At 40.9% G+C, this 20,576-nt stretch overlaps 1 protein-coding gene across 3 annotated transcripts in view; it reads right to left on the bottom strand.

Annotated features, from left to right (window-relative positions):
* CNTNAP2 (contactin associated protein 2) overlaps nucleotides 1-20,576 on the bottom strand; it is a 2,034,513-nt gene that overhangs the window by 436,965 nt on the left and 1,576,972 nt on the right. For all 3 annotated transcript variants that reach the window (XM_060305187.1, XM_060305186.1, XM_060305185.1), the window contains exon 15: nucleotides 9,261-9,417. In XM_060305187.1, coding sequence (XP_060161170.1) covers nucleotides 9,261-9,417 — 157 coding nt within the window. The remainder of the gene's footprint in view (nucleotides 1-9,260; nucleotides 9,418-20,576) is intronic.

Here is a 20,576-nt window from a genome sequence, read left to right on the forward strand (position 1 = left end):
ATTACATCAAAAGGGCATCTCCATTTATGTATCTAAAACGGAAATATATCGATAGCTACCCATTTTAATAGTTTATTTTATATGCGTATACACATTTATTTGAATATCAACTACTGTTTTGGTCTGTTTAGCAACCAGAAGAGTGTTACTCATAAGTGATATCAGTGTTCCTCATAAAATCACATTCCTACAATATCCATAAAGAAGACTACTGAGTATCGGGATGTAAGCAATTATTATCAAAAGCAGGATCCCAGAGATTAAAAGCACAAATAGCTGTTTCACAGAATTCAGATCAATGAGAAAAAACATACTTTGCGGTAAGGCTAATGGCATGGATGGTCTTGCTTTCACTGTGCTAAATAGAAAAGGGGAATCTTCCAATTTGCCTAGACACTCATTCGAGTATTGGGGCTGGTGGAATCAAGAGCAGGGATGCCATTTTCTTGTTGCAAATTATTCTTCTATCTGTTTTTTAAAAAGAAAACAATTTACTATTGTTTCATTATGAAACAGGATGCCTGTAGGGTCCCTACTTTTTAATTTTAGTTTTTTAAACTACTTTAAAACATTTTAATTGAACAGGTTAAATACGATCATGGCAAAAAAAATCAAAGAGTAAATTTAAGATGTAGTATGGCTAAAGACAAGTCTTCTATAAGTCCCCACAACCTTAGTCTACAACAGTTTTTATTGTATAGTTTCCAGAAACTGTCTATGTATGTATAAGGGTTATGGATCTCTATGCATTTTTTAAAACACAGACTCATCTCATACATGGTGCTCTTCAACTTGTTTTTTGCCCTTTCATCTGGGCATCTTTCTATGCAAGTGTCTGTGTATCTATCGCCTTCCTTTAACAACCTAAATACAGTGTAATTCTCTAAAACTCTGTTAATAGACATTTCTATTAGGGTTTGTTTTGTTTGGGCTGCTACAAAAAAGTGGAAAATAAAATCTCAGTATTTACATTTGTTCGTATTCATACAAGAATGTAAATGCCAGATAGTGAAAAGCTCAAAGAACTGATACATGAAAGTTTTGACAGCAATTCCCAAATTTCCCTTCAAGGTGGCTTCCTTGACTTCTCTTCCTTCATGAAGAGATCATGAAATGAAACTGGACTGATGCTGTCATTGCACATTGTGGGTCAGACTACTGTCCCAGAGGTGGTATCACCTAGGACTGAAATGTAGATTTGGGAAAATATACCCACCATGATGCCCTGTTCCAGGCCAGTGATAGACTCAGCTTTTTGTTGTAAACTGTTTGAAGCTGCGAATTTTCTCCTGAAAGGGAATTAATGTTTGTACCATCGATCAGCCTGAGAAACAAATGTTCCTCCTCTAGGAACTGAGGTAGGGCTTGGGGTGGGGAGGAAGGACTTCCCTCCTCCTGTGGGTTCTCAAGGAGGCTCCAGCCTAGCTCCTAATGCTCAGGGCTGCCCAGAAAGATCATTAGTGAGAGCAGGGTGGAGTGGAGATCCAGGGGAAGGATCGCCGGGAGCCAGGCAGGGCCTCAGGGATTAGAGTGCTGCCTGTGGTCTCTGGCAGCGGTCACTTCAGGCAGAAGCGGTACATTTCTCTCGGCGTCACATTTCTCTAAGTCCCAGCCCCTCAGTAAGGTCTCGCTGAAAGACACAGTGGGGTTTCCACATCTGTCTCCTGTAATAGCATTAGTGATAGTCACAGACTGAGACAGCCGTCACCAGCAGCAAAAGAATCTCACGAGGCGGCACCAGGGCACTCAGGCAAGATGGCCAGAGCGGAAGGCAGGGAGAAGTTTTTGGTGAACACCAATGGGCTGTACCCCGCGACAATCACGACCTAACTCAGCGTGTATTTACTGGATGTAGTCAAAACAATTACAATAAATGTTAGGGGAGCATTTGCTAGTGAAATACAGAAGTGCATTCTCACTTAGGAGTATCCTCTCATTTAAACTTCACATTTATCACACAAGGTAGGTAGTATTACTGTTTCAATTTTTTCCTAAGGAAATAGTCACAGAGCACTTTTGTAACTTGTTCAATGTCGCTGAGCTAGCAAGGAACAGAACTAGGATGCAAAACCAGGTTACAGTTAGAAAATGATGTGAACCGACAAACCAAGTAAGGGATACCACAGAGGTGAGTAAAAGTAGGTAATAAAATTGAAATCCTACACTCATGTTCATAGCAGCATTATTCGTAACTGCTGAGAGGTGGAAGCAACCCAAGTGTCTGCTGACAGATGAATGGATAAAATGGGGTGTCCACACACCATGAAATATTATGCAGCCTTAAAGAGGAAGGAGACTCTGACACGTGCTACAACACAGGAGAACTTTGAGGACATTATGCTACGTGAAATAAGCCAACCACAAAAGACTGTATGACTCCATTCATATGAGGCGCCAGAGCAGTCAAATTCACAGAGACAGAAAGTAGAATGGTGGTTACCAGGTACTTGGGGGAGGGAGAGGTTGTTTAACGAGTAGAGCGCTTCAGTTTTGCAAGATGAAAAGAGTTCCAGAGATGGACTGTGGTGATGGCTGCACAACAAAATGAATACTTAATACCACTGAACTACATATACTTAAAAACTGGTAAGACAGTAAATTTTTTATGTGTATTTTATAACAATTTTAAAAATTGGAAAAAATGAAATCATACTGTATATAGTACATGTGTTGAAACTTTTACAGAGTAATATTTGAGCTTGAATCTGGAGTTTGCCTGTCCTGGGCTTGAATCTCAGCTCTATGACTTGTTAGCTGTGTGACCTTGGGGAAGTAACTTAACCTCTCTGGGGCTTCATTTCCTCATCTGCAAAATGAGGAGAAACAGCACTTTCATTATTGGGTCAATGTGATGTTTAAATGACATGATACATTTAAGCTCTTGAACAATATTTGGCACATAATTAACACTCAAAATGTTCAGTATTATTATTATTTGAACAATATGATGGGTGAGAATGCACATATAAATATTTCACTTTGAGTAAAACTAAACATGTTTCACAGAAAAATGTTACTGATTTGATGAAATTAAAATAATGAAAAAATATAGGATGATTACTTTTAAAAATATTCCAAATATTTTGCTGTTAGTAGTTGGACAGTAATCTGAGCCAACCAAAAGTTAAGATTCTGGGTTTGAAGCAGCGAAGAGGTTCTGCTGCCTGTAAACACTGTCATGGATTATTTCTGGCCCAGGAAGAAAAGCTCCACAGACACGCCAATTCCTGGTCTATGGAATAGGGCACTACCGGTTAGTATGTGCCTTTCTGCTATTGAGGTGGGAACTGATTACTAATTATAACACAAAGACAGTGCTAATGGATTTTCACCTCACTTATTTCCTCCCATGTACGTGCCCATCTGGGCCAGGACACAACTACCCAGAATTTCTACAACTACACGCAAGAAGGTACTGAAGCAATGAACGGCACACCTTCACTGGTAATTCCATTTTGGAATTGCTAATTTCAGATGTGATGATTTAGCTCACTGAGTCGGGCTGTCAGAGACCAGGAATTACCCAGCGGTGGGCACTTAGCTGAGACCAAGGCTCACTTAAGTAGGATTCTGGCACTGTAGGTGGGAATATTTACTACTGCTGTGAATAGTAAATCATAAATGTTAAATTACATTCAATCTCAGAAATAACTGTGCAGAATTTCTCATGGCATAGAAAATCGGGCAATTATTGAGGTGCTTATACTTCTCACAGCCCATTGCCACTTTGCTGTGAGACACAATCACACTTGGAGCTACAATCTAATTTATCTCAGCTCCATTTTTGTGTATTTTACTCTAGTAAATATGAAAAAATGCTTAATCTAAGTTTTAGAGTTCTTTAAAAAAAGAACATATAATACGTTGTCTATTGTTTAAGCTTTAAATTTAAAACTTACATATAACTAGTGAAAACATTAAATTCATAAATCATTAAAAAGATAAAAACAAGAGTAGTCTTCCTAGATCATGATATTGTAGAAAAACACTGGACTAGAAGTTTGGAAATCTGGGTCTTAGTCTTATCTCCACTTCTCATTTCCAATGTAAGGTTAGAAAGTAATTAAAAATTTCCTGGGCCCCAATTTATGTATCTGAACTTTAAGAAATTTTTAATGATTCCAGCAATCCCACTCCTGGGCAAATACCCAGACAAAACTATAATTTGAAAAGATACATGCACCCCTTTGTTCACAGCAGCACTATTTACAATAGCTAAGACATGGAAATAAACTAAATGTCCATAGATAGATGAATGGATAAAGAAGATGTGGTACATATATACAATGGAATATTACTCAGCCATAAAAAGAATGAAATAATGCCATTTGCAGCAACATGGATGGACCTGGAGATTATCATACTAAGTAAGTCAGAAAGAGAAAGACAAATACCATATGATATCATTCATGTGTGGAATCTAAAGTACGACACAAATCAACATGTCTAAGAAACAAACAGACTCACAGACATAGAGAACAGACTTGTGGTTGCCAAGGGGGAGGTGGGGTGGGGGAGGGATGCACTGGGAGTTCGGGGTTAGCAGAGGCAAACTATTATATACAGGATGGATAAACAACAAGGTCCTACTGTATAGCACAGGAAACTATATTCAATATCCTGTGACAAAACAATGGAAAAGCATATGAAAAAGAATATATATATATATATGTATATGTATAACTGAGTCACTTTGCTGTATGGAAGAAATTAACACAACACTGTAAATCAACTATACTTCAATAAAATAAAGAAAATAAAATTTTTAAGATTTTAGCTGCGCTTCCATTCAACATTCAAGTAATAAAAATAATATACCCTACTGCAATTTTAAACACTCATTTATGACAGCGCTTTACCAGACCTTTACATGAATTGGGAAGCACTATCTACATTTTGCTGGTATGAAATCTTAGAGAGGCGAAATGCCCAGCTTAGGTCACATAAAGAGGAAATGGCGTAGGAGGAAACTTTGCACCCATTCGTCTCAGCCCAGTTTAACCAAATGATTCTCTGTGATTGAGGTAAGATGATTGGAAGAAGTAACTTTCTTAGCTGGAGTCTGGAAGCATGAGATTCAGTAGAACCTCTATTTTTACTTTTACATCACAACAAATGTGGTTTCACATATGCAAATTTCACTTGGGTGTATGCACTAGAATTTCCTTTTTCTGGGTCTCTCAGCCGTCCTCTGTGGTAGGATGAAAAGAACTGGAGACCAGTGACCATGGAGCACACCCTTCGGGGTAGCCTGGACAATGAACCTGCTGGAAGTGCTCCCCAGTTCTCTCCGTCAGGGAGGCTGCACTCAAGTCAGCCTCCTGCAGGGGCCCTGGCTTCCTTCCTGCTCCTGCGGGACTACCAGACAATGCAGTAAAGAGCTGGCCCTATGCCCAGCTGGCCTGGTGCCCTCAGAATCTGATTCCTCCACTGACAAAATTGCTCTCATTCTTGCCCTATGAGAAGAGAGAGAAGCCAGGGGTTCTTTGGAACACTGTGCTCAGCACAAGAGCCTGGGCCCAGCATCTCTCTGTGAGGGTTGATAGGGTTGGTGGACCTGGACCTTCTCTCCTCTTGATGGTCTCTGATTTGTAAGTTTCTCTGATAAAGGCTGCTCCGTATCACTGCCACGTGGTATTCTAGAATTCGACTTGAGCCCTGTGGCACAGCAGGTCGAGAACGCAAAGGCACCTCTTTCCACAGTCTGCTTTCACTTCTTAAGGTTCATTTGGAGCCATTAAGAATTGCAATGAGAATTACATAATTAAGAATTGCAAATAGGTATGTATCCGCACTGTACAATTCACAGAATATTTTCCTATTCCACATTCTATTTAACTCTCACAAAAATCTACCAGTCCAGATTTATTTTTATCATACAGACGACAAATCTAAGTCTCAGACTGGTTAGAAACCTGCCCCCAAAGTGGCAAACCTTGGCCTGGACGTAAAGTCTTCTGTCTCCAAGTCCAGGTCTCTCTCTACTGCTCCTGGGAACTTTGGAACACACCTCCAGAAACGAAACAATCATTCTAAAATATTGAAAGCATCCACAGAACAGGTCTTTGCCAGGTGCTGGTGAATTCAAAGCCCCGTAAGACATCACCAAAAACTTCTTTTCTTGTGCCAACTAGGGAAGATCATTTTAATAGCTATTTATTGTAAACATATTTATTATACTTTTCAGCTTGCTCAAAATATAGTGCCCCTATCATGAGACATTACACAGACTTCACAGAAGCGAAGGGGTGAGGATGTCTCGGCTGCTACTCGGCTGGAAGGGAACAAGACAGCAGCACTGTCCAAGTCCCCACGGAACTGTGAAAAGCTATAATCCTGTCAAGAGCTTGCTAGACGGGTGCGTCTGGGAGTGAGGCCGAACAGACCTGTCTACACCGTCTTCCCATCTGTGATGTGAATTCACGTGTGTTCTTGGAAATACACTGCTCTGAAGCCTGTATGTTTAGTCAGTAATCCCATTAATGGTGCCCCTCTGGGTTTAGACATGGTGTTATGCTGGAGCCTCAAATGTAATATTTTCAAAGCTGAACTCATCACCTACCCCCTCAGATTGTTATTTCCTAGCCTGATAAGGAATTTAACCATTTCTAGGTGCCCAGTGGGGAGCCTACCCAGACTCCTCTCTTTCTTCTCACATAGTCATAACTATCAAGTGCTGTAGGTACCACTTCCCAAATATCTTACATATATTCCCTTTTCCACGGTCTTGCCCTTGATGCCTTTCTTTTTATATATATATACATATATATGTATGTGTATATGTGTGTGTGTGTGTGTGTGTGTGTGTGTGTGTATATATATATATATATTTATGGCTGTGCCGGGTGGCACATGGGATCTTTGTTGCAGCATGTGGGATCTTTTAGTTGTGGCATGAAGACTTCTTAGTTGCAGCATGCAGACTTCTTAGTTGTGCCATGTGAACTCTTAGTTGTGGCATGCATGCGGGATCTAGTTCCCTGACCAGAGATTGAACCCAGGCCCCTGCACTGGGAGCGTGAAGTCTTACTCACTGGACCACCAGCGATGCCTTTCAAGGATTATGTTGACATCCTTTGCTGACTGTTTTCCTCCCCTCCCGCCGCCATCCCTATCAAGGTTTCCTCCACGGGGCTCGCTGCCAATAAATGCAAACTCCTACCACTCCCTGCAAAGAATGGCAGCTCTAATGTTATCCTGCCCAGGTGCTCAGCCTTACTGTGCTTTCTCCCTTCTTCTCCACATCACATTCCAGATCTACTGTGCTGACAGTTCCCCAAACCGACTGTCCTTACTCATGCTCCTCCTCCAAGTCAATCATGCAAGGAAGAGTGTGCCTGACAAACTCTTACTTCTCTCTCAAGCATCCCTGTCTTGTAAGGATTTTCCTAACTCCCCCCAGCTCTCCCTCAGTTGGACTTTAAATCTTCTTGCACTGGCTTTGTTGTGCCTGCAGTGTCTTCTCCAGAGCACTGATTGTTTTATGGCGTCTATGTGTGTGTGTTTTCTTCCTAACTAGTTTTTGAGTAACTTGAGGACAAAGAGCATGTTCTATTTGTCACTGTATCCCTAGCACTTGGAATGATGCCTGACAAAAATGAATTCCACTTGGATGCACACACAAGATTTCCCTTTTCCTTCTGAACATGTCAACTCTCTTCTGTGGTAGTACAAAAAGAATTGAACAGTCTGGGTTCCCTGGACAATGAACCATCTGGGACAGTGCTCTCATTTCTGGTCAGAGAGGCTGCACTCAAAGTCTGCTTCCCGAAGGGGGTGTGAGTCAAAGCTGAACAGAGAAATGAATCTGAGAGAGCCCACGGAACTTGCTTAAGGACCCACAACTAGTAAGAAGTGACAGGAACATAAGTCAGGGCAGGGGTTCTTGTTATAGCCATTCTCTGTTTTATTCGCAGTACCTACAAGACTCCCTGGCACATTAGAGCTCCATCGATATTTGCTGAGTAAATGACTGACAGAATGAAGGACCGACTGACTGACTGAGTGAAAAGTTATCTTCAAAGCCCAGGTCCTTCTGATTTCATTCTCCTGACTTTTAGTTTGTATACTGGGTATGAATGTGTGTGTGTGCGTGCGTGTAGATACACCTTTCAAACAAAATTAAAAAGTGAGATCATGATTTCCTCTTTACGATAAAACATAATTAAAGAATGATGATAACTATTTATACACACACACACACAAATTCTAGGCCACTGAAACGTTCAGCCTTGGTAATTCATTTCATTTACTAAAAGAAAAATGGCTTTTGGAAATTAAGCATCCAACCTGACAATCATATAACTTTACACTCAGAATTAGTTTTCAGTAAACTGGTGGGATGACCTTGTCTTGTAACTTATCCCAAACGGTGTAAAACAGAGGCGACAAGAGTAAATTGTGGTTGGTCACGTGAGGAAATGCAGGACTTTGCTCTCTGCTGCCGCCCAGAGGCGGGAATGTAGCACAGCCGGCCTCTCCACGTGTCAGAAAACCAGAAGCAGGTGCAGGATGTGTGCGTCTGGGAAGAACCGCACTCAAGTTTATATTCTTCCTCTCCAACTTCTGGGGCCTTTTTCTTATGCAATGACAGCTGATTTATCTTTATCTATTACTGACACAGAACCAGCCATTCACCGTGAAGCAGGACAAAAGCCAGCAGAGGGATGAAAGAAACCCAAAATAGATCTTCTGTGCACTGATTTGTATCAGAGTTATAAACAGTTCAAGGCATAACAGAAAAGTAGACCGGTAAGCACTGTTGCTGAAACCGAGAGCAAAGCACAATTTTTTCCCTTTCTTTTTCCCCCTCATTTTTTTTTTTTTTTCTCATCCAGCTACTCAAAGCAAACATTGCAGGAGGTGGAAGCACTCACCATAGGAGGCTGTTTGCAGAGAATGCTCTCACACGCCTGCACACGGGCTCCCTGCCCGCGGCCACCCCCTCTATTGTCACAAAGCACATTTTATAATGCAAATCACTGTCTACTACATGGCTCATTATTTCCCTCTCTGAATAAAATATGAACACATCAATTATGTGTTCTTCTATTCTAAATGCCTACCCTTGTAGCACTGACCTCTTTCCGCTCTTATATTTTTCAGAACGTCCCTGACATTTGCCAACTGGGTTAGCTCTAAACCTTTCTAACCTATTATCTTATTACTTCAGCACTTTTCACACTTTCTCTTCCATCTAATTAGCGTGACCTACAGGCATGCTAGGAGGGCGAGCTCGCACGCTAGCCCCCCGCACTCACCACTGCTTGTAATCCGCGTCACAGTTGCAGTAGTATTTGGGGTCCGTGCAGTTGCGCTCGATGCCGCAGGCGCATTTCTGAATTCCGGGCCCGGAGCCGCCCCAGTAGTAGTGCTTCTCGTTGGCTTTGCCCACCCACCAGGTGTAAGGGCTTCCATCTACAAGAAAGGGGAAAGGCACACTGAAGTAGGACCAGGACCCAGTCGCTATCGTGTCACACTTACATCCCCCCAACCCAGGAGCAGCATCTCTCTCTGATAGACTGAACATCATTCAACCCTCTTAGAAGTCAATGAAATTTAATAACAGGAATATTTAATAAAAAAGTATCAGAGGGATTGGTAAGCTCGAGTTTTCCCACCGGGGTATGCACCTCTTCCTTTGAAAGACACGTTTACGTGCAAGCTGCAGGAATTTAGGAGCCTGTTCTGTAAACTGGCTGCCCAGATGGGGCACATCCACAATGAAGGTGCGTAGGCCATGCACCGATTCTTTAATATACAACTCAGTTCATGGCTAGTTGTGTTTTTTCTGTGAAATGACAGTCGTGGAGATGACAGAATATTAGAGCTAAACATGGACTATGCCTTGGTATGATCTCTCCTTATTTTACAGGTAAGCAACTGAGGTCCAGAAAGGTTACACAATTCTTTCAATTACACAGCAGATTGGCTCCCAAACCAGAAGTTTGACACGGTATCTCACAAGACATTGCACAATGCTCTTTATACAATATTACTTTGCTTTATTATTTGGCCTAATATTCACCCATTCATTCATTCACTCATCTAATCATCAAACATCCACTGTGTTTCCATTATGTGTCAAACATTACAAGAAACTCAGCAGAATAATGGAGAGAAAAGATACAGATTGAGAGTTCAGTTCAATTATTATTATGAACACACAGGAGAGTGGGCGAGGGAAAGGAGGTCCGGAAGGAGGGTTTCCTAGAAGAGGTAACATATTTGAGCTATGTCTTGAAGGTTAAGTTACCCAGGTGAATAAGGAGGTAAGAGAGATAAGGACTCCTACGTAAAGGAAGCAGATGGTAAAGTTCTATATGGAACACTCAAGTAGGAGTGTACCCATCGATGGTACAATAGGGCTGAAGAGATAAGTTTGAGAGGGTAGCAGGAGTAGGTCACAATAGACAGTGGGTAAGGGCCATAGCACAACAAACTTTGTCCAAATAAGAAGTTATTTTGCCTTGGTTTATTCTTACTTTTCTGCGTTTACTTCTTCCTATTTAAGAAGGTTGAACTTCATTCTGAAACTAATGGGAAACCATTCAAGTATTTTAAGCAGGAGATTTTCAAGATCAAATTTGTGTTTTAAAGGAACTACAGTGAGATGAAAGACAGATTTCAGGGGGATGGAGTCATGGAGGCCAGATGTGATGCTCCTATGTTAATACAAAAGAGAAATAATAAGAGAGTAGTGGAAATGGAGAGGAAGAGGAAGTGGAAAGAGAGTTAGGAGGTATAACCAGCTTGGGAATGTTGGGATTTAGGTGGGAAGATGGTGTGGAGATTAATCCTGGGTTTCTGGCTCAGGTGACTAAGAGGATGGTGATGTGCTTCACCAAGGTAGATCACAGGGAGGAAGATGAGAAATTTAGGGAATGTCAAAGAAAGGATGGTGAACCTGGTACTGGACTCTTTTGGATTCCAACTGCATTTAGAGAACAGAAAGAGAGGGAGCTGGCCATTGTGGAGGTCAAGAAAGAAAATGGACAGAGAGGACGGAGGAGAAACAAGCAAAGGATTTCCAGAAAAGCAGTGTGGTCGGCATTGTCAGATTTCATAGCAAAGTCCATGAAGATGAAGGTCTGGACTTTTAATTTGACAGCTAGACGGTCTTTGTTGAGAGGAGTTTCAGGCCCCAAGAACAGCTTCCCATGCAGGAAGCTGGGGAATGAATGGAATCTCATGGAGGCTGTGCGGGCCAGTAAACCTGCACTTCACAATTAAAGTCTCCAGGCACGTGACTAAAATTCCATTCGAATAACTCACCAGCCCTTTCAGGATGTTAGGTGTACACTTGTCCCAGTATCTGTGCATGTGCTTGTGCTTAGCAATAAAAGGAGGAAAGAGTCTTGCACTCAGTGAGCTACTGTGTGAACAGTCACAACATCTAAGCAAATAACACAATAAAGTAAGTGAGGGCCGTACTGGAATTGTGTAAACACTGCCGCTGTGCCTTCTCACATATGCCAATAGCTTTTGTTTTTGTTTTATGTAGAGATAGGCAATTTAAAGGTAGGCAACTGTACTGTGAGTTCAGGCTTGACATAATAAATGAGCAAATGCTCTGAACTTAGGAGTTATTCAGGTTTTGTAATTCATACAAATTTCCAGATTTTCCAGTTGTGTTGACTTAATTTGGAAAAGTCACTATTTTTCCCTTCACAAGATGATTTATGGCACCTGAATGTTAAGAAATACATTAGAGACGACCTGGCAAGCGGTACAGAGGGAGACGTCAGCACCCTGCTCTGAAGGGAGGAAGATGCCAGCTCTCTGAGATAAGGGTCCATTCTGAAACCTTGTCTCCCGCGTCTCTGGGGCCTGTCCCAGCAGATAGGGGGCTGTTTGCTTTCTACATTCAAGCTAATTTGCTTCTCGCTTCTCTTTCCATCAGGGTAAAGAGTAACACATCCAACTTCTGATGTTTTTTCCAATGTTGGAACCATGACCAATAATAAATTCTTGTTTCCTTTTGATTCAGTCAAGAGTTAAAAAAAAAAAATAAGGCTTAAAATATTCCATTTACGGAAACTATAAAATCCGAGCCAGGTCATTTGGTTAGTAAGCTGCACTAGGTCTCTGTGGATTCCATCTCTGGCCGTGTTACAGGAAGAGGACAAAGGTGGATGGCGCCGTGCTTACCTTGCAAAGGCCCCTGGGGCCTTCCGGAAAATGACCGAGACTGGTTATCACATCTATTCACCACACTGCATCTTTTCAAGCTGACCTAATGCTAAATTCTTTCTCTCAAAAGAAATTTCAGTTACTATCACTGTTTTTGGAAATTAGGGGATACTAACACACCCGGTGGAGGGTAAGAAACAACCAGACACCCGCAGAACAGGAGTCAATGGGCTGCCTGGCAGGAAATGCCCTTGTTCTGCCCGTACGTCAAAAAGCCCATGAAAGAGTATGTATCTCAGAACCTCAGCTCAATTTCCGATTCTTTCTTCCAGCGGCCAGTAGAAACAACCTAACACTGTTATATTTTTGTCATAGAGAGTGATGATAAACTGCATGAACAGAGAAGCTGTATGGCTCAGTATTCTTGATAAAAATCAGGACAACGTCACTCAAGGGAGCAAGGTCATCAGCAGCAGCTCCCTCAGCAGGAGACTGAGAAATGTGCTGCAGGGGATGTGGAGGAAGAGCCAGCTGATTCCCAACCACGCCTACAGGAGTACCAGGAAGCCCAGGAGAGGAAGACTCATTGTCAAGTTGTTTGGGCCGTGGGTGTTCCAGTAGAAGCCCTAAGCTCTGTATGGGGCCCAGGCTCTGAACTAACCTCACATGGCAGACCTCAGTTCCTATAGGGAAGGACTCCTGTTAGACATCAGGATGGGATCTAAGAAGGTGATCTGCAGTGATGTTTCTTGTATTCAGTGCAAGAAGGAGACACACTACTGACCAGGTGAGGGTAGCTCAATTTCCCAATTCTTCCCCCATCCCCACCTTTTTCTCAAGTCACTCCTAGTCTTATATAACTAACGTTCCCAGTTAGGGTGAGGCAAAATCAATGTTATTTTCTTCTCCTTCCTAGGAAAATAAGTTAAGTGCAGTACAAAACGTTTTACTTAGTTGTTTCCTCATCTGCCAGGAACAGAAGAATGCCAATAAGAACAACACATTCCAGGGAAAAAGCAAGTTGTACCCTTTGCTATTAGTGTTGGCTAATTTAGTTAAATCAAATCATCATAATTTACTAATTTGGCATATATTTTATATTCAGTGAGAAGAGAATGGTTCAATCTGTATTGAGCAAAGAATTGCTTTTTTTCAGTGCTGTGCTAGCGAAGTGTTACTTTTTGCTTTACAAATCATTACTTACCTATTAATTGGCTTTGGGGAAAAGAAGTTAAAGGAGATAAAAATGGGAAGACTTTTTAAAAGACAAGATAAGGAGTGGTGAGAAAAGAAACAATTATCCAGTGCTAAGAGTTCAAGAATTTCTCTGATCTCAGAATATGAAGATTTTTGTTAACTATATTGAGCAGGTGTAATCACTGCAACGAGATTATGAAATGATAAACCATATTCTAGGTTAACTAGAAGCTGAATTATCAAAGTAAGTCATATTGTATTAAAACAGCCAAATATGCATTGAATTGAATGTAATCATGGCAGTTTGTACTCACTTAAGACCAAATTTTATTATGCTGAGGATTTATTATGGTTTGGATGACTAAACTGAAATAGGGAGAAAGAAAAGAGGCAACTTGTTCCTCCAAATTTAAAGAAACCAACAGATCTCTTCTTTTCTCCAATAACAAGTTGTTTCAGAAACACAAGGTCAAATGCATGGGGACTTCTTGATGAAAATGTGGCACATACCTGTGACTTTCAAAATACGTTCTTTGGAACTTCTGGGCTACACAAAGTAACCTAATAGTCTGCTTACATAAATATTATCCTGGCACATCTACGGTAAGACCCAGTATGGTCACTGGGACATTTAATTAGTTTCATTTCATCCACTTTTGCAGAATAGTAAAAAGCATAATACCTAACATTAAATACTGCAAAGGCTTATCGTCTCCAAAATGTAAAGTTAAAAGTATATTTTTAGCTTGATGAAACCTAGTCTTATTATATCTACCACTATCTCCTTATCTACAAATTGTGTAAAAGAATCACAGGCTTTTTAGCAGAGGAACTAACTAGAGCAGGTACAATTGCAGCAGGAACTTGCCTTTCAGTGCTCTGCTTAGCGCTCCCTGCTGACAGCTCCCATACAGCACTCTCCAGAATGCCATCTGGCCCATTCTGGCTGTTTGAAGGCCCCTACAGCGCAGGGTCCTCTTTCTAAAGAAAGACTCATACTCTGAAAAATCTCCCAGTACCCTTCCATCTTTACCGTGGCACCACCCAATCTTTCTTCCTCCAATTCATCACTAAATTTCAGCTGACCACCCTGATCTGATTACAATTATCCATGGTGACAATATACTTATTATAAGTAAAGGTATGTTTACTTCTAGACTGTAGATGCAAAACGTTTTTGTACTGGTGAGAACCTTCCTCCCAATGCAAATGACATAGAGAAGAAAGAAGGTAAAAGAACCTTTATAATAGGTTCTAGGTTGGGCTGGAGCAGAGAGGAAATTTGGAGGTGCTGTAGCTACCACAGAGCTCTCCAGATAATCTGATAGTTATAATTGGAAAGATCAAGCAGGCCAGAATCCCCTTTTCCTTCAGTAAGAGATGGGCTCAGTCCAAGGGCTGCAGAGCCCTAAAGATAATGCTGACAGCTGCCCTTGCCCCCAGCACTGGAAGAATTAATCCAAAAAAGTCCTGTGAAGTTCATACTGCAGACAGTGATGGAAAATTGGGAAAACTTGTAATTTTGAAGTTATAATATAAACATTCAATTTGGTATTAAAGGTGAACATTTTATCTCTCTATGATTGAACATCATTAAACTCATTTGATTAGGGCTGAATAGAAATGAGTGAAGCTGATTAGCTTCATGTTGCATCTTTCAGAGTTACATCAGATTTTACTATATTTTATTAATTTGAATAGGGACCAAATTTAGAAATGGAGAATTGAAGTTCAGAGCAAAATGGACCAGAACTGAAATGTTAATTCATTAAAAATTAATTTCATTGCATAATATTTAAATTTATTTTATTGAATTGAACTTAATAGATTTCAATCAAGGACTGATTCCACTGAGCAGAATTTGACTGAGTTGAATCAAATCACTTTGAATCCTATTCAAATGAATTAGATTTTATTAATTCGAATGGAATTGAAGTGACAGAGTAGATGGGAGTTCATAATTCTGAGCAGAATTAAGAGAACAGAATAAGCCAACCCACTCTAAGTTAACTTGGCTTCAGTTTCTATAGAGGTCATGGGCATTCACGGTCTCCTCAGTAACTCTGGTTAATTCCTTTGTACCATGGCCCCACGAACAAATGTGATTAATAGTACCAAAGTGATCGAATGGAACCACATGCTGTTTGTAGGATATAGTGAAGCACTTTTTGAGTCTTTTTCACTGGAAAAGCCCTGGGCAATTATATTAAATATTTCTTTTCCTCTTTATAGAACAAATGAAGAAGGAATTAACTGAATCCCAGGGACAATGATTTGTGTGAGTACTGGTTGCTCCCCTTATTTTTATTCTCCATTAAATACTGTAGTTATTTGAAAAAACATGCCTTCCCTCAGCCTATTATTTATACTGAATGTCTCAATATCCTGTGCCCTGATTTTATTAATTTTTATTTTATCTTTTAAATATAAAACAAGCACCTTAGCTTGTTTTGTATTTAAAAGATGGCTATAACTTTTCAAATTAGTAGCAAAATATTGTTTTGCAACTGAAATGACATGCTACATAAGCACCTTCTTAGGGCTGGAGAGACAATTTTGGGGGCAGAAGTGAAAACTTGATTCCTGCCCTTCTAAGGTTCTGAGTTAGTGGAGACCAAGTTATGTTTAGTAGTTTACAATTATGAAGGCTTTATGCCTGGATATCTGATAGGGTACACACACGGTAAGATGAAAAAATACACACTGAATGTCACAGGAGCAGTTCAGGCAATGGGTCCTATGGGATTTTGGAGAAGGGAGTGATTACCAAGGACCAAGGTGGACTGGAGAGCCTCCATGAAGAGACAGATCTGACTGCAGTTTTGATGGATGGGTAGGATCTAGACAACCGGAATGAGGATATGAGCATTTCAGAATCTCCTGGATGGCTGGGCCAAGGTGTGAAGAAAACATCCCACTCATTTCAGGAACTATGGGGTAATCACTTAGGCTGGTGGGGACAGTGTTGAGAAGTAGAATTTGTGGTGGGAGAAATGGTTATGGGTATTTTCATGATATTTGCACTTTAGTTTTGTAGTAATGGAAAGTCAACCTTAAATTTTTTAAATGTTAAAGCAGTTTACACATACAAATATTATGTTTATATAAAGTACAGGGAATAATGGTAAAATATATATATAGCCTTGTACTTAGTTTATCCATTATCATTGGTATATGGTATATTGTTCTTTGACTTCTAATTTTAATATTAATAAACATGGGACTGTGTCTAGTTTTTTGCTATTTCAACATGCTCTGTGAAAATATGTAAGAGTCTTTTGAGCATATCCCTCTAGTGGAATTTTTAGGTCATATGGTTTGTGCATCTTCAAATTTCCCCAAATCACTTGTATGAATGTAGAATCCCACCGGCAGTATATAAAACTCTCAGTTGATCAAATCCTTGACAACCTCTGGTCTTAAGCTGTTAATTTTGACAACTGGTGAATGACAAATAGTATCTCTTTTTGGTTTTAGTTATACTTCCCTGATTGTTTGCCTTTCCATGTTAAGTTTTTATTTATATTTCCTTATTTAAAAAAAATATCTGTTCATTTTTGGCTTATTCTTATTGGATTTTTTTGAGCTTTATTGATTAGTAGAAAATGCTTAGGAAAATGATACTTTAATAATTATAATAATGCAAATTTCACTTTTTTTAGTCCTTTTTCTTTTTTCTTCTTCCAGAACTCTAATTAGATATGTATTAGGTGTTATTGATCTAATTTCTTGCTTTTAATCTCTCCTTCATATTTAACAACTCTTTGTCTTACTAACCAGATTTCTGGGAATCTTTTTCAGAATCTGTTTTCCATTTAACTAGTCTCACTTCAGCTGTGTAGAAACTGCTATTTAAGTCTATTAAGCTTTTAATTTTATCCATTACATTTTGATTTCTATAATGTTTATTTGGCTCTTTTTCAAATGCTACTAATGACTTTTGATAGTGTCTTCCATCACCATCTCTTCAATTTCTCCTTAAAAATAAATCTGATCCAATAATTCCAATATTTAAGTCTTTGCAGGACTGAAAATGCTGTTAGTTATTTCTGTTGACTCACAATTGTGGTATCTCGGTTCACTACACATTGCTTGAATATTTTCTCCTTTGAGATCATATTCCTTGGAAATGCATCTCTGGGAATTCCTTGAGGTCCAGTTGAACCTCTCAGATAGTTTATATTTGCTTTTATCAGATACCTGGGGGGTATTGCCAAGCTGAGACCTCTTTAGAATATATTTTCAGCTTGAATTTTTTTTTCCAACCGTGCAAACAGTGTGAAATTGACCTGTAAACAGGCATCGGAACTGGCTTTTTGTTGCACAGCTTCGAGGGATAATTTCTTTCTTTTTCTCTTTACCTCCATCCAAGGTCCAGACTGTCAAAAGTCCTGTGCTGTCTTCCTTTGCAGAGTGGGTTTTTAGGGTTTTTTTCACTGAGAATCTAGACTCTTGGATTCTGTTTTCCACAAAGGGATATTTGATTCAACTCATCACTTGGTATGACCCTTCTTCCCCACACAGTCATGGAAACTGAAAATGAAGGCTGCAGGGAACTGGCAGAAGCCTTCAGGCCAGTTATGGCTTTAGCGGCCATTATGCTGTTGGTCCATGGTTTTGCTACTAAGGATCTTCCTCACTTTCATTCAAGCTCAATTACACATTTCAAAGGATTTAAAAAATATTTTTTGCATGCAATTTTAAGTGTTTATAGGGGAGGGCTTTCATGGTACCTATCTGGTGTAATCCTGTAGTAGAAGTCTGTTCCTGTGGGTTTTAAAGCAAGTGAGAAGCATGTCGATGTGATGCTCTGGGATGTGCCATGAGGGAAAGGAGACTAGAAACAGAGGAACCGTTCTAGGAATGATGTGATAAAGACTTGGAGGATCATGAACACGCCCCATTACAGAGGCAGGGGTCAAATATACCATAAAAGGGAATCAGTGGGATTTGAGAACCAGATGGAACAGCTGGTGGTGACTCCTTGGTTTTAAGGTTAAGCAAATTTGAACATTTTGAAAGAATTTTCCATTTCAGAGGAGGGTGCTGGTTTGCAGAAAAGAAGTTCGGTTTGATTTTACACAGGATGAATTTGAGGTGTTAATGGGTCTCAACTGGGGCTGGTTCTACCTCCTCAGGTGTGATTTAGAAACAGCTGTAAGTTGCTACCGGCATTTAGTGCCCTGGGTCCAGGGATGCTAAATGTCTGGCAATGTGTGAGATAGTCTTGTACAACAAGAGCTCGCCCACTGCAAATGCCAACAGTACCCTGGTGGAGAAGCCCTCTTATATAGCAACGGTCAGATGTGGATACACAGGAGACAAGATTTCTGACTTCAAGAGAGAGATCAGAGCCAAAGCTGTCAATCTGTGAGTCATCCATAGTAATGACAGAAACTGAGAGGGGACATAGTACTTGGAATGGGATCAGGGGCCAGGTGAGTGCTTGCCTCAAGGTATGCCCACAACAGAGGAGAAGAAGAAAGACTTTAAAAAAAAGAGGCAGCTACAGAGAGGAAAGATAATCAAGGCAATGTAGTCTCAAGAAAGGTTACTTCTCTGAAGTCTGCTCTCATTCTCATTCCCGAAGGCAACTTATATTGCTCCCATCTTTGTGTTAAGCCACCGTCTATACAGACATATGCATTCATCATACTGTGTTGCAACTGTTTCATGTGGTCACTTGATCAACAAAGCTTGATCAACATCAGTGGATTTGAGGCTTAGGGGGTCACTGATGAAACTGAAGGGCAGTTTCACGTTTCAAGTAATCAAACTTCAAGAGGTCAAGGTAATGAGGATGTAAGGAAGCAAATATGAATAATCAAAAGAGGGAAGCCCCATGAGTATAAGGAGAGAGAGACCAGCCAGGGGGTGATCAGGGAGCAAGTGCAGATTCTACAAGACAGGGGGTTGCAAAGAGAAAAACATGAAAGCTGTGATAATTGGGCCAATGTCGATCAATAACTATTGGGCTGGACAAAAAGTTCGTTCGGGCTTTGCCATTAAAAACCCGACTGAACTTTTTGGCCAACCAAATACAATTGCTATAATGATTCTTACTGCATCTTCCCAGCATGCAGGAGCCTGAATCAGCCCCACATAAACACTGCCTTGGAGAAGATCTCAGGCCAGCTTCCTTATCTTCAACCCACTCTGATGAAGATGCTACTGGGGGCGTCATGAAAAGTACAAGAGGGAAGGATAAGCCTTAATGCCAAGGCATTTTGAACTAATCCCATCTTCTCTACTACAACTTAAAAAAGAAAATAAAAACTGATGACATTAAAATAATTAGCCTTGACCTCTAACCCTGTCATACTACTCTCAAGATGGTAATTTGTTACTATCTGAAAAATGTGATCTTTGAAGATGGTGGAGTAGAAGGACATGCTCTCACTCCCTCTTGCGAAAACAACAGAATCACAACTAACTGCTGAACAATCATCGACAGGAAGACACTGGAACTCGCCAGAAAAGATACCCCATCCAAAGACAAGGGAGAAGCCACAATGAGATGGTAGGAAGGGCACAATCACAATAAAATCAAATCCCGTAACTGCTGAGTTGGGTGACTCAAAAACTGAAGAACAATTATACCACAGAAGTCCACCCATTGGAGTGAAGGTTCTGAGCCCCACGTCAGGCTTCCAAACCTGGGGGTCCGGCAGCGGGAGGAGGAATTCCTAGAAAATCAGACTTTGAAGGCTAGCGGGATTTGATTGCAGGACTTCGACAGGACTGGGGGAAACAGAGACTCCACTCTTGGAGGGAACACACAAAGTAGTACGCGCATCGGGACCCAGGGGAAGGAGCAGTGACCCCAGGGGAGACTGAACCAGACCTACCTGTTAGTGTTGGGGGGTCTCCTGCAGAGGCGGGGGGTGGCTCTGTCTCACCATGAGGACAAGGACACTGGCAGCAGAAGTTCTGGGAAGTATTCCTTGGCGTGAGCCCTCCCAGAGTCCGCCATTAGCCCCACCAAAGAGTCCACACAGGCTCCACTGTTGGGTTGCCTCAGGCCAAACAACCAACAGGGAGGGGACCCAGCCCCACCTATCAGCAGTCAAGCGGATTAAATTTTACTGAGCTCTGCCCACCAGAGCAACAGTCAGCTCTACCCACCACCAGTCCCTCCCATCAGGAAACTTGCATAAGCCTCTTAGATAGTCTCATCCACCAGAGGGCAGAGAGCAGAAGCAAGAAGAACTACAATCCTGCAGCCTGTGGAACAAAAACCACATTCA

Source organism: Globicephala melas, chromosome 9 (assembly GCF_963455315.2).
Source record: "Globicephala melas chromosome 9, mGloMel1.2, whole genome shotgun sequence".
Classification (NCBI taxonomy): Eukaryota; Metazoa; Chordata; class Mammalia; order Artiodactyla; family Delphinidae; genus Globicephala; species Globicephala melas.